Here is a 17,167-nt window from a genome sequence, read left to right as displayed (position 1 = left end):
AATCAATCAATTATTCCTGATTATTTTTTATGCTTTAATTTTTAAAGCATTAAAAGCTTTGTAAGTGCATGAGATGACCTTTCTGTGGGGGCATTTAGTGAAAGCTATGACTAGTTATAGCGCAGCTCGGCGCATACACATTCTTGTTTCGGATTTTCTAAGTCAAATCGGGAAAATCGGAATTAAACTGAGGAGTCTTAACGACGACGACCAGCGGGAAAAAAATCGCGGAACAGATTTGAAGGGTCACCTGGGCTGACCAATAATGAGGTTTCCCAACGGTTTGAATGATAGAGCAATTGGCGTGGTTTTTTCCTGCATGATAGGGCAATTGGCGTGGTTATTTTGTACATGATAGGGTTATATCAAAAATCTTTTTGTGCGTTATAGAATCAAGAATTTTTTCCTTCAACAGACGAAGACCTTCGCTAGCGGCCGAAGAGCGCACACTAAATTTGTAGGTCTCCGGCCGCTAGCGTAGATCATCGTCCGTTGACGGAAAAAAAATTCGCTTCGGTGTAATGGATCCCTAGAAATGTAATCCAATAATATCATAAAAATCTCTCGTTCAATTTTAAGGAAAAATTTAACCGGTACATTTCCTACGTTATTATATTAGCTCTACGTTTATAATCAACACGACGTAGAAATGATATCATGAAACAAAACAGAGCTTTAAGATTATTATTATATATACTAATTTACAAAAATTTAAAAATAAAAAAATAAAATCTAGTTTGAATTAGGATCCTAACCTAAGAATGCTGTAAGAATATTTTAGGATGATTTTCCCAAAAAAGTTAAGAATATCTATGATGAAATGTATTTACACCATTCTTATAAAAAAAAAGCGTGTATGTTGGCATGGAAACACGCCAAAAACACTCCACTTTTGTGGACAATAGATTGGTGGTAGTCTGGGAAAACATATTATGTAATCAGCATTAAATCTAATTTAAGAAACACGAAATTAGTTTTTGCTTTCGCAATTTAAACATTAAAAGGTAAATCACAAACAAGAGCGACAAGTACCAGCTGCCTATCATTACATGCTCTTAAAAATTATGAAAATAATTAGGTTAATAGATCGGAGTGACCACATCAAAAAATAGAAAGAAACTGATTTCTGTTTATTGTACAGCTTAAAATAACCTACAAATTAAATATGTAATAGAATTAAAAACCAATAAAATTAATTCGCTATCAGACATAAATTCAAGAAAGAAAAGGTTTAAAAGTAATCATTATTTAAGATTCTAAAAATATATCTCTAAAAACTATTTTTATCTTAATTGACATTGTTACCGACTGTTAGCATTATAATTTAGCAAAGTAAACCATACTGATGGTCCAATATATAGCCTCAACAGACATGTTTACTTTGCAATGCCAGCCTGACCATCATTCTTCTGCTTTGAGTTTTTGTAAAGCTAAATAGCAAGCCATGGTTTGAGCAGTCTTCTTATTTTTGCCAGATCCAATCTGTTCACCACCATCATAAACAACTTTACATTGCGTCATTTCTTTGTCCTCTGATTGGCTCTCTTCAGGATCCCTAAAATGTTGAATAGCTCAAATCTAGGATGCGTTGAAATTACATTGAATTTGTAATGACTTTAGTGTAAACAGGTGTAAAGATTTCGTTAAACTTTACTTTTGCAAACCACAAAATTATCTACACGTTTTTTTTTTATTAGAACGTCTTAATTTTAGCTGAGGCTGGATGTGCCTATTTTCTCATCAATTTTCAGCCTGGATTGTTCTTATTGACGTTCTTGAAATCGATTTGCTTAAAATCTAATAAAACCTTTGAATGTCGATATTGGATTAAAAATCGAGTATAAAATTTGCTATTATTTTTAGATGAGAGGAATAATTACAGTAATAATTGCACAAAATTCCTTAAGAAATCTAAAGATTTTTAAGCGAATTTCGTCAAAACTATTCGATTCTCAGGCTAAACATGTTCTTATAATGTTCTTAAATTTTTGCCAAATTTCAGCCTAAATGTTCTTACAAACTGGGTTCTAATTAAAAAAAAACGTGTAGCTTCCTTAAAAAATTATCTTCAGGTTCATGGAACACCTATATATGATGTGAAATGGCAGCACGACGTTTCAAAGAAGACGCAAATAGAAAAGAAAAACAGAATCTCCTTTAGAAACAGAATCTTAATATCTGACACTTACTCGAATTTGAGGTTTGGAAATTTTTCATGCATTTCACGTTTTGGGTTGAGCGGTGTGTCCTCGATATACGCCTCTGTATAAGTGAAAACAAAAACATCAAATCTACTGTATGATTCTCAAAACCAGAAGATCTAACGAAATAATAATTACGTTAAAAAAGTTGCGTTAAAATTCATATCCTCTTACAATCAGGGTTGAAATATATATTGGGAATTTTGGTTATTTCCTCGTTTTTCGAAATTTGAAGTTCATGCGAGAAAGTCGTTATCTGTTAAATCTAATCGGATATTTCAATTTGGGAAGGGTTTCTAGACTTCCAGGCTATATTCTGAGCCTTATTGGACCATTTCTGAACTTTTCGATACTCAGATCCTAGTCTTAAGTCTAGCGTTAAAACTCAGAGTTAAAACTCTACTCTTCTAACCTAAGTTATAGCGCTTGCAAATCGTTTGTGGTTTTGAAATTTCGTGGGAATTTCCCTTTTTTCTCAAATATTATGACCTTGATTGTAGGACCAACTAAGTAGATAACACCATTCCATTTGTTTACTTTCGGGGTTTCCACAATCAGTCAAATCAATAGAAAGGGTTAAATTCCGGACAAAAGAAAAACTGTTTGCGTAAATGTGACCCACGTTGAATCTTGTAATAAATATAGATTAAAACATACCTATGGTTTCACGCATAATCGGATAGAAGACTTTCCAAACCACCATCAGATCCATTCCACTGTCTAGGAAGACTGCTCCAGCTAAAGATTCCAGTAAATCACCAAACACTTTTGGAGAAATCAAACCACAGTGTGAACCAGGAGGTGCAACTATGAAAGGACTCTGGAAATAGAAAAAAATAACACGGCTAAAGTAACATTATTTCCTATTGACAAAGATTTGTAATATTTACCTCGTTACAATAACTTTTCAGCCTGAGGAATTATATAAGCACATTAATATAGAAATTATCAAATTTGTTACAATCAACAACAAAAGATGTGACATATTTTCATGAAGTTGTTATTTAGAAGATCATTACCTTATATAGTTGAGGATACAATTGGTCATCTGCGTCAGTGACATGACCGGTAAATTCATTCAGAACATTAACCAGAGCTGGTGAATGGTGCGATAAATACTTGTGTAATCCAAGACGAATGATATGAAAAGAGAAGACATTGTTATTGACCAGAGATGACTTGATGCTGGTGAGTTTACCAGGTGAAAGTGATTCACTGCTTGCAAAGACGTGAAGAGTTACCAGGAAATCTAAGATCGCATCACCAAGGAATTCATATTCTTGGTAACAGCCAGTCACTGCATTTCCGATGTACGATAGATGCGTAGTTGCTTGGATCAAATGTGATTTGTCTTTGAAGGTGTAGCCTATGGTCTGCTCCACGTCTCTGAGACGACCTTTCTGATACAAGTCTTCAACGTCCTTGATTTGACGAAGATTCCCGACCTCTTCACTATCTCCTCTGAGTCTTGGATCACGAACAGCCGAAGCAGCCTTTGGGAAATCACTGTAACAGCTCCTGGTACCATATTGAATTCGATTTGAATTATGTTCATCAGGATGGATTCCTTTGAACATGGTAGGGATTTTGAGAACATCGTTCATGAAAACAAGGCAATCTTTGACACCAGCGCTTTGAAAGAATGCACCGATCAAAGCTTCCATACAGTCAGCCAAAGACTTGTCTTGCACAACTTGGTATGAATAAGGACTTGAGAACGGTAGTTCTTTTTCAGGTGTGTCTTCCTCCATTGGTTCGTCAGGTATGGATCTCTTGAATGCAGGTGGTAGCCAGACGGTCAGTGGGTTTTTGTTGTCACTTCCACGATTCGTATCACCAAAATGTGAATTGTTCACATAAGAAGCTGCATTCAATTGGACGGCAATGTTGCGGAGATTCTTGTTACTGATCTGTTGTTTCCTGATCAAAGTCAACCGACCTTCATCATAAGTTGGGTGCTTGAAAAACAAGAAAATCGACACAGCTTGTTTCAAGAATGCATCACCGAGCATCTCCAGACGTTCTAAGTTGACATCAAACAAAGCTTGCCTTGTTGTCAATGCTTCGAAGATTTCAGACGGTGCTGGAAATTTTGGAAATCTTGGATGCAATAATAATCTCATCTTCTGTATCTCTGAAGCACTTGATCCCTGGTTCATCTCCATTTCACCTGCGTCTGGTAAATCCATATAGGATAGAATCTTGTTCCGGAAATCATCAGCATTCAATCCACATTCGAATCGGTACAGAAAGTAAGGAAGCAGGATAGCTTGCATATGAAGTTGAGAAGACAAGGAGCTAACTACTTGACATAGCTCTGGAACCAACTCTTCTTTGTGTCGACCACTTTCTTTCTTGCTGTCTCTCATGGTTTCTACTTCATGGTAATTGACAGATCTGGAGACTGGGACAACTTGCATTAGTAATGAATTGGCATCGACAGGACGGTTGTATCTTTTCTGGTAATAATGTGCAAAAGTTTTGTTCCCTTCCATAAAGTCACCAGCTATTTTGGTTGACGGCTCAACGACATAGTAAGGACGTCTATTCATTTTCTCATCGTCTAGATAAGTCTTCCTAATAACCTGTTGTTGGTTAGGATCTGGAATTTGATTGAGATTCACTGACTTTGAGACTGTATCCATCTGCATGAAGTCGATTGGTTGCAACTTGAATCTAAAGACATCACGTTGGATTTGAGACGTTGCTTCTGGTGTTAGGATCACAACGAAAGCTTTGGAGATTTCAAAATCTGTATCATCTCTGTAAAGCGTCAAATCTTCGGGAATGTATTGCTTGTAGAAGTCTGTAGACATATATTGACTGAATCTTTCAATAGATTCTTGTTGTTTTGTGGAGAGTTGGAATGGTGGTGATTCAAGTTTTCTCAACGTGACAGTTACTTCGCCAGATCGTGTGTACAACTTCACTGGTCGAAACTATTAAAAACGAATAAAAGTAAGTAAGTCTGCGACCGCAGTCGGAGGCGACCCGAAGGCTCATCTTTCGATAGCTATCTACCCGTAGGTAGGGGAGGGCGCCACTCTTTCTCCCTGGATTTTCCACTTCCACTTTCCATCCTTCTCTTAATTGCTGAGAATCAAGCAGAGAGGCATCAAGTACCATTTTGAGAATCTTTGGTATGACCCAGCTGGGGGTTGAACCCACGACCTTGCAAACCGTAGCCGGATGTTCTACCATTGCACCACGGTTCGCAAAAAAAAAGAATAACAGAATATAATTAACATATTTAAGTCCTGTGGTGATGGACTGTTCCTAATTTTTTTTTTAAAGGATCATTTTCCTTTAAGGGCTCTGGTCATAGTGAAAAATCAATTTCATAATTTGAAGATAAAACCTTATTTTTTCGCTTTTTTGACATGTTTAAGAACAAACTGCTTTTGAAAAAATGAATTTAAGTAATTACATCATAAGTAATTAAGGAATAAGTGTGGCATGGACCTTAATAAAACGTCATTACGACGCTATTCATATACTTTTCACAAACAAAGCCTAATCTCCTTGGGGAAATCATTTTATTGTTTCAAACTTTTTTAAGTTAATGACAAATAATTTCTTTATTTAGATTTTTTCGGAAAAATTCTCTCTTTGGCTACATCCCAAGTTATAGCTGTTTTCGTATGGAAAATTAGTGGAAAAAATTGCCAAATAATGAGATTTTTTGGAAATTTTAAAGGAAAGACTTTTTCTACTTCCACAAAAATTTTCCGAAATTATATTTTTAGATACTAAATAGATACATCACCTGAACCAAAAAAAATTCCAAAATGTTTGATTTCTACCGAGATTAGGGCTTTGAAAGGTGAAATACTCTTCTTCGAAAAACTTTTCGTTTTCTTCTTCATTTAATAAAATGCAGAAATTGCCATTTAAGTTGGTGTAAAATCGAAAAATTGGGTATGTCCAGAGCCCTTAAGCACAGAAAATGTATGGTGATGAAGCTCACTTTTGGAGTTAGCGTGAGTGACTTGGATTATTTACCTTTTCGGACCAAAATGATGCCACAAAAAGAATTATTGTAACTGATTAGAATTAGAATATTATGCAGTATAGCCCTTCTGAGAAGTTTAATATAGCAAACCTTTGGAAAATCCTTGGCGGGGAGAATCAGCCCAAAGCCTTCTCTCTGGGCAGCATACCAAAGAGGCCAGGTGGCAGTAGCAGAGGGCTTGTCATAGGGAAAAGTGAGTGTCATCTCAATTACAAAAAGATGAAAGTCGCCCTCTAGCAGGTTACCATCATATTGCAAGAGCTTTGGAATCTAAAATCATAAATAAAAAAAGACACTCAAATTACAGCAAGGAGTTTTTGTTTATGGAAACCCGCCTGAAACCCGGTGAGATTTTTAACTATGACAGATTTCACATAAAGCCATCATACTCACCTGTTAGTTTTAGGCAAAATAAAATCCCTTGGGATCGAAACTTAAGCGGTAATAATATGCACGACGTTTTGTTCTCCTTTTAAGTTTTATACTCTTACATTTCGCGTATAGCATGACCGGTTTTTTCTGGTTCCTTCGGCTGTTTTCCCATTGGCATCTTGGTCAAGATCTGTATATTTTTCTCGGTGATCGACTGGTAACAAATGCTCTTTTGTCAACTCTCCCATGTCTTTGAGTTGAGCACATATCTTGCTTGCTGCATCTTTCTTAGCGGTGTCTTTGTCTGGCATCCAAGCACTCTAAAGAAAGGAATTTCGAATGAATGGTTAATAAATCACAGATCATTTTATGTTGGATGTTTTCTGCGCTTAAATCTGGTAAAACAAACATAAACACGTTAAGCTCAAGGAGTATTTTGGAGTGAGAAGAAAGATGAATAATCCTTGTTCATTTTCAAGAAGACCCAGTTTAATTTGAGCAAAAAAATAAGCACATGGAATGAAAATTAATATAAGAGGCAAGATGATACCTTGATAACTTTCTCTGGCAATGGAAAATTCAATGGAAGAAGGCATTCGGCTTGTCTTGATCCATCTTCACACTTATGGAAACGAAATACAGGATTTGTGGAAGAATAAATATCTTGTTGTAAGAAAGAACAATACCTATGAACAGAAAACAATTTTTTTATTCAACAAAAATCACTTTTGAAAATACTGGTTTAAAGAATAATTTTTGGTCCATCAAAAAAGGTGTAATAGGTAAGTATCTCATGGTTATGAAATTTTCCGAGTGAAACGGAAAATTAAAACATTTGAATTCACGAAAACAAGCATAGGATTCCTGGTTAATCTCGTTTTTGGATTGAAATTTTGACAATTCTGAAAGACGTCAATTTAATACTGGAAATCAATCTGAAACTTTAAAAAGAGGTCTCAAAAAGTCATAGAAACGCGAATCGAGTTTTAATCGGATAGTTTTCCATTTACTTAAGCCTTCGAAGTCAGTAAGAAATCCGCAAAAGATGATAAATTTCCAAACGATGGAAATTTCACTTTTGCAGGAAATTACAAAATCTAGGAGGGGAATTACAAAAGCAAGGAGGGAAATTACAAGTTCGAGGGAAATTACAAGTTCGCGGGAAATTACAAATTAACGTAAGCAAAAACGTCAATCGAATTTCAATCAACCATGAGATTATTAAAAAAAATTCTTAAAGGGCTTAAAGTTTTTCGAATGAAAATTAACCAAAATGGCAAAAAGTTAAAATGTGGTAAAATTGCCATTTCGCAACCTAGAAACCTAACAACCTAAGTAGACTTTCATTATATGTTCCACCTGACCTGTATAACAAGCTGACAGCGTAATGAGGTTTGATTCTTGCATTTCCATCTTCCGAGAAGATAGTGTTGACCATTTCATCAATTTCATCGAACATCTGCTCTCTAATCTCATCCTCTGTTGGTAGTTCCCGGTCTTGGCATTTGTCAAATAATACTGATTCGATTTTTTGCATTACCTTGTTGATAAGAAAAATAGTTTTTGGAATGCCATTCCTTCAGCAGAAACTTTGCGACTTTAGTGGAAGTTATCTATGAAACTTAAAAACATGGGGAAAACATATAAATGCAATGCTTTGCTGCAAATGACTCGATTTTAAGAATTAAGTAGAAATAATTTCCTTATAACTTGGAAATTTACCTCAAGTTGTCTGGAAGTATCCTCATAATCTTCCTCACTCGCCATTACAATAAATTTGGAATCTTTAGCCCGTGCTCGCCCTTTAGACTGTGCATACTCTCGATAATTGAAGATTCCATCAAAACGCACCACCAGGTTACATTTGCGAACATCAAGACCTTCCTCAACTACACTAGTGGCCACCAGAATGTTAAATTCGGCAGCTTTGAATCGGGTCAAGATTTTGCTTTGCTCTGTAGACTTCATGAAACTATCTGCCAAACGGATGTTTTCATCAAAACCATGACCTAAAACATATTCACTAGAAATTCCTTGATATGTATTCGAATCAGATTTGACCATTCTTTGAATGAGTTGGGATAGAATGATGGCTGTACATCTACGTTGAACAAACATGATGGCATGAAGTTCTAAGATGAAAAAAGTTGTAAATATCAGTATGTATGGATCGTAGGTTGATTATTCATTTCAAATACACCTAATACCACTTAAAATAAAGCGTGGGTTAGAGTGTACCAGGAAAGGTGATTTAAAAAATGCCTAAAGTCTTCGCTCTTGAGCATCCCTCAATACGTAGTTTACTGTTGTTTAATGTAGTATTTAGAATAATTTGAAAGATCAAGTGCTTGAAATAGTCCGATGTTTTACCTTTATTTTGCCTTTGAAAGTTCAATTTTTCCTGCAGTAATACATCTGTCAGAAAAACATGTGCCTTGTTGGTGATAAAAGGTTGTAGAGGAATCACACGGTCTGGTTCACCAAAGCCTTCTTTGATTACTGCTTCCCTGTAACCAGTTTCAAACTTGTTGAAAACGTTACTGCAATCTCTGAGCACCTTTCCATTCTCTGTGCTGAATCTTTTTTTGTGTTTTTCTTAAAAGAAAATGAGAGAAAGTTTAAAAATGCCATATAAATTAACAATTGAAACGAAAGTTGAACGAAACTTTTTGAAAAACCTTGTTAAATCATGGTGGTATCAATTGATATCAAGAAGCACTATACTCAACAAAAAATAGTTGAATAACAAAAATAATTTTTTAAATTAGAATGAGAATAAAATTGTGGTCAAACAATTCTACCTAGTTGTCCTGAAAGTATTTCAATGGCATCAAAAGTTGATATTGGTCCAAGTGTTTCCAGAATCTGCAGACCAAGCTTTACAGCATCTGAAGCAATGGCACATGCATCTTTAAATCCTAAACGACTTGTTCTGTTGATAACATCAAAGTAGCTTACATTCCGAAACAATGACTTGTCAACTTTAGCCTGTTTCTTTTGAAGATCTGAAATGAATCATAAAAAAAGTTCACATTTTTTAAATTTGTACTGTGGTCATTTTTACTAAAAAGATGATTTATGAAACAGTTACAAAAGAGCAGAAGAAACTTAGAAAGATGAAATATCATATTATGAAAAAGCAGAATCTTTGCAAACTAAAAAACCCGAAGGTTTAACCCTAATTTTCACCCTTGGATGAGATAAATTCTTCTTACCAAACATTTCAGAAGCTTCTTGGAACTCTCTTTTCAATTTGAAAATGAACAAATTAATTTGGTCAAAGTCGTTGATCTCATATTTGCTTGAAAACATCAATACAGATTCAACAGGTTTTGTAGCATACTTTGATGTAGCTTCACGGTCAGAGCATGTAATGCACTTAGAACGCATAGTGGTTTCCAAAATTTTCATACGGTCATCAAGAAAATCTCTGATAGAATCTTTATCTGGTGATTTTTTATATTTCTCATTGATTATTGAGGCAGTCAAACCCATTATATGGGGACCACCAGTGACTGGTAAAAATTCCATTACCCTAACATACGGGTGTTTCTTTGTTGCGTTGTGGCATTCATCCATTATTAGAAGATTAATGTTTTCTCGTGTGAAAAAACCATGGGTTAATATATTGACCAAAATTTGGGCAGTCATCACTAGAACATCATTTTCATTAAATTCTTTCACCCAAGTATCTTGATCCCAAAAATCAACTCCCATATCACCTGTGTAATGTTTCACTTTCAAACTTGTGTTTTGAGAAACAGCTTTTGCTTGTTGTTCGGCAAGTGGTACTGAAATTGAGAACGAATATGTTGGTTTTTAGAAACTGACACGATAAAAAAACACAGAATTTTGTTAACCCTCAACGATACCTTATGCTGTTTTTCGATTCTTATAGAACAAGGGTTAGAAAATCATGCAAAGAGTTAGACATTGCTAATGAATACATACACAAAAACAATATTTCTACAAACCTGTGTTGACAAGAAAGAAAGTTCGTTTTCCACCATCCTCAAATTTCCCCTTGATTTGGTCTTGTTTGTCTCTGATCAACATCACGCTGATGAACGTTTTACCAGTCCCAGTACCAAGACATACTATGGTGTTGTCTTTGATAGCTTCCTCTAATATTTCTACTTGATATGGACGTGCTTGTTGGATGGCTTGTTGGTGAAAGTCTGGAACATTCTCAACTGTCCCTACAGTTTGTAAACCATTCCTTGGTAAACGGATGGGTGATGTGGGTGACCCAATTGAGCTCCTAAAATATTTGACAAATAATTCTCAATTCTTTTTTCCATTGGTTGAGAGTCTAGACTAAGAGATTTAGTTTTTTAATTCATACTTATCATTCATACTTTTTTGAAACACCTGATATTATTTCCAAACACAAATTGTGATGGCAACGTGCACAACAAAAAAATCTTATTTATCAATAACAAAAGCGCAAACAAAATTGTGTAACTGAGCAACAGAGCTAAGGTAAGAAGTTTATGAAGCAGCCCTGACTAGCCACTTTTCAAATTATGGACAAATGAAATATATCCAGACTTTGCAAAAGTTATATTAAACACAAACACTTTTTCAAATTAGTTTTTATTTCTACAAAAACGAAAACATAGAGGAAAAAAAAATCATCTCGATGCTTCATAAAATAATAAAATTGGCACATAAGGCTTCTCAAGACTTTGCCCTAAAGCTAAAATTCAGGACTTGGAAAGTGTGCATGCTGAAATAGGGGATTATGATCTTAAACTTAAGTGATCTTAAAAAAATGGCTGTCTTGAATGGCGATTTCCACCTTTTTGCAATTTTGTTTACAATTTTTTTCTTTTTCAACTTTTCCTACACTCCAACATTCACTGTGTATTTCTCATCGTCAAATTGCCTTGTCTTACAAATGACCGGAAATGTGGGGCTATCTTGAGTATGCCAGAGTTAATGCTTTCCCCAATCGAATGAATCCAACGCTGAATCAATTGAATGCAATCGAATAATTGTGATTCGATTGTCGAATAATTGCGATTCGATTGTCGAATAATTGCGATTCGATTGTCGAACGCAATTGAGTCGCAATCGAATATTACCCAGGATTTGTCGTTTGATTGTAACGTTATGTTTGATTACATTCGATTAATTCAATTGTATTCGATTTTATTCACTCTCGTACCTTACTTACGCGCTCGGCTGATCACGCTTAAAAAGCTCTAAAGGAGTGATCCAATTTAAATTAATCGCAATCAAACTTATCAAACATAATCGTAATCAAACATAATCAAAGTTAATTCACAATCAATCAAACCAAACGTTACTTGAACGCAATCGAACACAATCGAATATTACCCAAGAATCGGTCGTTTGATTGCGTTCGATTGCGTTTTTTGTTTGAAGTTGTTCGATTAACACTGTCTGGATATGTTCTTCATAAAAAAGAAAAACATTGAGTTTATAAAATCGTTATTTTAACATGCCTATTTCAGTATGCTCGCTTCTCAGTCTATTACTATTACGCAGTTAATTCTACCATGTTTGTTCATACTATTGTTTGTTTTGTGCAAAAAACCAACAAACATAGAAAATTTTCCAAATCCCCCATTTTGATTAAAAGAATAAAAAATCAAATTCCCGCTTTCTTCAGAAAATTGAAGATGAGAAAAAACCTAAGCCTCAGATTGAAACAAATATATGAAGGGTGAGATTTTACAGCTGCCCGTTGTGCAAGGCTACGGATGCCAATAAGAAAATGAGGGGTTGTGTGAAATGCGGTAATCTCATTGGTGGAAATTTGATAAACAGCTGCAAAGGAGCACCAGGAAACAATCAGTAGAACCAGATTGTGTCAATCAAACAAAAACCGCAATCGAACCAATCGAACGCGATCAAATAATTGCGATTCGACTGTCAAACGTAATTGAATCTCAATCGAACAGCAGATTCCTGAGTAAGGTTCGATTGGTTCGATTGATTATCAATTACATTCGATTAATCTTCGATTTTGTTTGATAACGATTAAATCAAATTGGATCACTCCGTTAGAGCTTTTTAGCGTGGGCAGCCGAGAGCTTAAGTACCGTGTACGAAAGCAAATAAAATCTATTACAATTAAATCAATTGAAAGTAATCGAACATAATTGAATACAATCTTAAACGTAATTGAAGCAATCAAACGTAATTGAAGCAATCAAACGGCAAATTCTGGGTAATATTTGATTGCAATTTGATTGCGTTTGACAATTGAATTGCAATTATGTGATTGTGTTCAATTGATTTGGTGTTCGATTCCTCTGATTGACGCCGTCTGGGTAGAAGAAACCACTTTCGTTTTTGTTGCAGATTTCAAGAAAAATTCTTTCAGGGATTACTTGGGCGGCAATCAAAAATATGTTCCATTTGGGTCCTAAAACATCTTCAAATCCAGTCGGTCGGTCGGTCGGTCCGTAGTAAATTTTGTTGGATTTTTAAGATCTAGTAAATCCCGATGAATCAAGTTGGCAATCAACAGAATCTTGCCGCCATCTTTAATTTGCCAAACTAAATGTGCGAGCGCATGTGTTAACCTTAAAGCGGCCCTTATTTTCGGCCCCTAGCATATTGGCCCTACCGCGTTGCTGAATTTTGACATGAAAATTTCAATAAGGGTACATGAAAAACTTGAACGGGACTCAATGTGGGTTAAGTAAACAAAGAATAATGATTCAAAGACATGTTCCGTTCGCCCGTACCCGCCATTATGGGAAAGATCTGAACATGCGAACAGCGCCCAAAAAAACCCGACGAAAAAAAATTTAAATTCAAAATGGCGGCCAAGCCCACGCTGATAACTATCAAAAATCTTTGTTTTTCAATCAGCTATTGCAGCTCAATAAATCAATGAAATAATTTGAAATAAAAAGTAAACAACCCTTGAACCTTTCAGAAATCCAAAAAAATAAAAGTATTCATCTAAAGTGAAGATTACATTTCAAAATAAAACGATTTCCAAACCAACCTAAAGTCAGTGTCTGCCAACTAAAAATTTCTCTGCGGGGTCACTGGCAAGGAGTTACGACTTCAGACTTTAGATTCCAATTCTTGTATAGGCTGCAACTACACTGCCAAATGATCTGTATTATAAATACTTCCAAATGGGTCCATAAGTTAAGAAAATGAACTTATCATATAGCAGGGGGTTTTGTTTTTAAAAACAAACTTCAAAATAAAATTGTTAATGAACTTGTTACTTAAAATATCACTTACTTACATAATTTATTTATGATATAACACCCCTTTCTTAAATAAATGGCCTCTTAAAGTCTTTTATGTTTGCCGCAAGAAGGGAGAAACATTTAATTTGACCCCCGGTTTTTTCTTTCGTTTTCTAGCTGGTTCCCGCGTGTTAGTGTAGACACAACTTTAATCCGGGAAATGAAGTGTTTTCATTGGTCTAAAATCACGGATGGTCATGTGACCAGAATTTTTATCCAGGAAATGCCGTGGCCGCAATGTTTTGCTTTAGTGAGATTGACCATTTTGTTGTTTAGATTTGAGCGGGCGAAATTTCTGAACAAACCAAAATATGGCTTTGTTGGAATAACGGTTGAAACAATTTGGTGGTTCGCGATGTGTGCTTAAAGGAATACAGCTGTGACTCTCTGCTTTTTAGGTGCTTTATATTTGTTTTTAAGTACGGGTTACACTGCACTGGGACATTTTCTGTGCACGAAGTGGATGTTGTTTATTATAGAAGAATCAAAGCAGTCAGTTATAAAAAAAGAACCACACAGATACCGTAAGTTGGTCTAATATCGACATCCCTCTTCTAATTTCGACATCCTTCTTTAAAGATAGGAATAATAGAAAGGTCGTAATCACTGATGGACTCCTCAACTGGTTGCTCAGCAAAGAAAATTAGTTTCAATCTGCGATTCTGACCTTCCTTTTATTCCTATTTTTAAAGAAGGATGTCGAGATTAGAAGAGGGATGTCGACATTAAACCAACTTACGGTAGTAGTTATCATGTGAAAAGGAGGTAAAATTATTTTGAAAAATTTTTTCTCAAAAATTTATGGTTGGTCGGAGGACGCGAACCAAACTATCAATTGGGCCTGGCCTTTTCTTGTAAGGGGACCCGTCCATATTCATTTGAAAACGCAAAACTTCAAATTGACGTTATCCTCTGAACCCCCCCCCCAGTGAAGTCAATCAAAATCAGTCAAAACGCAATTTACCTTACCTCCTGAGTTTGTCTTTGTTATGCTAAAATATAACAAACCTTTGTCATGCTGTCTAATTACAAAAACCTCCAATCACTACTTCTCCGCCATCTTGTTTCACTTTAAATGCCGTGTTTTAAAATTCCTTAGCTGCATTATATGTACGGAAAAGGTTTTCTCCAGGTTTTTTCAATCCCGGGAATAAACAACGAGGGCGGTTCCGCCCACTTATTTTTCTTTTCACGTTGAGCGCCCCGGGGATACTTAACAATAAAATAGATGTTAAGATAAATGTTGAAAAGCATATTTTTTCTATAAATTTAGGCGATACTCAACAAAAAATAAGGTGGTTTTAAACAAATCTTTGACAAATTGGCGTTTCCTTCTGTTCTAATATATGCAAATCAAGTCGAAAAAAGAATATATTTCCGCCTTTACTTTCACTTTCGCTTTCGTGTTAAGCGATTCCAATTGGATGAATACCGCTCACTAACAAATTCTGATTGGCTGTAAGTCTTTAGCTTCGGGATTCTGATTGGATCATTTCCCGCGTCACGGTTGAATTTCGATTGGTTGAAAGTTTCTGAGCGTGAATTCTGATTGGACGAATACGTGAAAAGTAAACAATAGTATGTAAGTATTTTGCTTATCAAAACCTAAAGAATTCCAGGGGGTTTTATTTACTTTGCATGACGATGATTAAGCCTACAAAACACCGAGAAATTCTATGTCAGAATTTTTTCTCAATGCCCCGTAACTAAGCTCGGGGTACCCGTTGCTAAGACCTTATGTTAAAAACGAAAGCGTTTACGGCAAAAAGTAGCGATTTTTGTAATAGGCCGATGAAATTTATATATGAGTTTACCGTCGGCCGCCCGCATCTCTAAAAAGCACCTGCATGAAAATTCCATTATTTTCAAAATTCATAAATTTTTCATTATTTCCATATTTCTTTACAACTACAACCTCTATCTTTGTTAAAATCGTCTCTACGCATGTTTACACGGGTAAACAAAGAAGATTTATTACAGAAAATGCTGCCGCCCTCAATCCTACAACTGCAGTGGGCGTCCCGCCCATATATCTGCCAAACCGCCCTGACCGCCATTTTAGTTTTTTGCAAAATCTAGCGCCACTGTAGCAATCAATCTTTATTTTTCGTTCGCAAAAGATGCGAAGGGTTGAAGCGAAGCAAAAATTTTTATTTTGAGAGAGCACGATTGGCAGAAATGGTGGATAAGGTGCTGTTGGGAAAATAATGAATAATGAATAATGAAATCATGCCGCATCTATTTTTGGGTAAGTTCACGACGGTAAACTCATATGTAAATTTCATCGGCCAACCTCAAATATTGATACTTGACTGTACTGCCCCCACCCCCCACAGATAACGTCAAGCGATATACTGATGTATACCAAAAGTTGTAGCCATTTTTCATCAAAGTTTTCCCATTCCGTCGCAAAGTCTGTACTTGGTTGTACCCGTGCGTGTATGTGTTCTTTTAACTAATGATCTTTATTTAAAAAGAAATTAAAAGCTCCACTTGGCGCTAGGTCCGTGCCGTGCTGTAGGCGTACCAACTTCTTTGCCCACTTGTGCGATATGGTTTGCTCGATCGCGCAAACAATGAAAATATGATGTAATGATATCATAGCGCAAACCAATGGGATTATGCGAGCAGCAAATTTTCATGTACTTCATACACAAATATATTTTTGACAGCTTATAAAGTATAGTGTGGTTGGTGGTTACAAATATCTGCGATTTTCACAAAAAGGTATACCTTTGATTTCTTACAGCGTTGTCAAATGAATATGGACGGCTCCCCTAAATAAAACTAACTAAATAAACAGTCGGTCGAACGAACGACCCGAACGCAACACATTTTTTATTGCCGCCTTGTCAATTTGTTGTGTCAACTTGTCAAAGGAAAGGAGGGAAACGTTATGCCGGAGCTGCGCCAACATAGCTGGGAAAATTTGAAGGCAGCTGCTCTCATCAAACCTCAAATCTATTATATTATGCCAGAGATATCCGACGCTCAATTTCCAGACTGGCAAATGTTCCTAAAACTGACATGCTGTAAGTTTGCTTGTAAAAAAGAATTTGCTCATACCTCTTCATAATCTTTGCCACTAGTTGATTTGTGGATTGGTAGATAAACTTGTTTCTGCATATTCGAAACATCAAACTTTTTCATGATGAATGATATAAAAGAAAAATTTTATTGATGACCTCACCCTCCTGGACGATTTCTTAGAAATGGAAATGAAAGAACCATTATTGAAAAGTTCAATGCAGGGCCTAATAATAAAGGTCTATCTACACTATATATCGTAAGTCTCCGTCTACATCAGCAAACGAAAGTGAAACCAAGCATAATGGCGG

At 35.7% G+C, this 17,167-nt stretch overlaps 1 protein-coding gene across 1 annotated transcript; it reads right to left on the bottom strand.

The window, feature by feature from the left end:
* Positions 1-1,301: 1,301 nt before the first annotated feature.
* LOC136814169 (endoribonuclease Dicer-like) lies at positions 1,302-17,031 on the bottom strand. The gene is made up of 14 exons (XM_067070682.1): positions 16,896-17,031; positions 10,560-10,846; positions 9,801-10,376; positions 9,387-9,590; positions 8,956-9,180; positions 8,308-8,717; positions 7,950-8,125; positions 7,136-7,271; positions 6,705-6,905; positions 6,199-6,483; positions 3,221-5,140; positions 2,859-3,021; positions 2,190-2,262; positions 1,302-1,555 (listed from the first exon to the last, which is right to left on the bottom strand). Exons 1-14 carry the CDS (start codon positions 16,964-16,966, stop codon positions 1,402-1,404), a joined length of 4,881 nt encoding a protein of 1,626 aa, XP_066926783.1. The 5' UTR covers positions 16,967-17,031; the 3' UTR covers positions 1,302-1,401.
* Positions 17,032-17,167: the final 136 nt, after the last annotated feature.

The sequence above is a fragment of the Clytia hemisphaerica genome, unplaced genomic scaffold (assembly GCF_902728285.1).
Source record: "Clytia hemisphaerica strain Z4C2 unplaced genomic scaffold, Clytia hemisphaerica genome assembly, whole genome shotgun sequence".
Classification (NCBI taxonomy): Eukaryota; Metazoa; Cnidaria; class Hydrozoa; order Leptothecata; family Clytiidae; genus Clytia; species Clytia hemisphaerica.
This window is presented reverse-complemented; position numbering and strand designations above follow the sequence as displayed.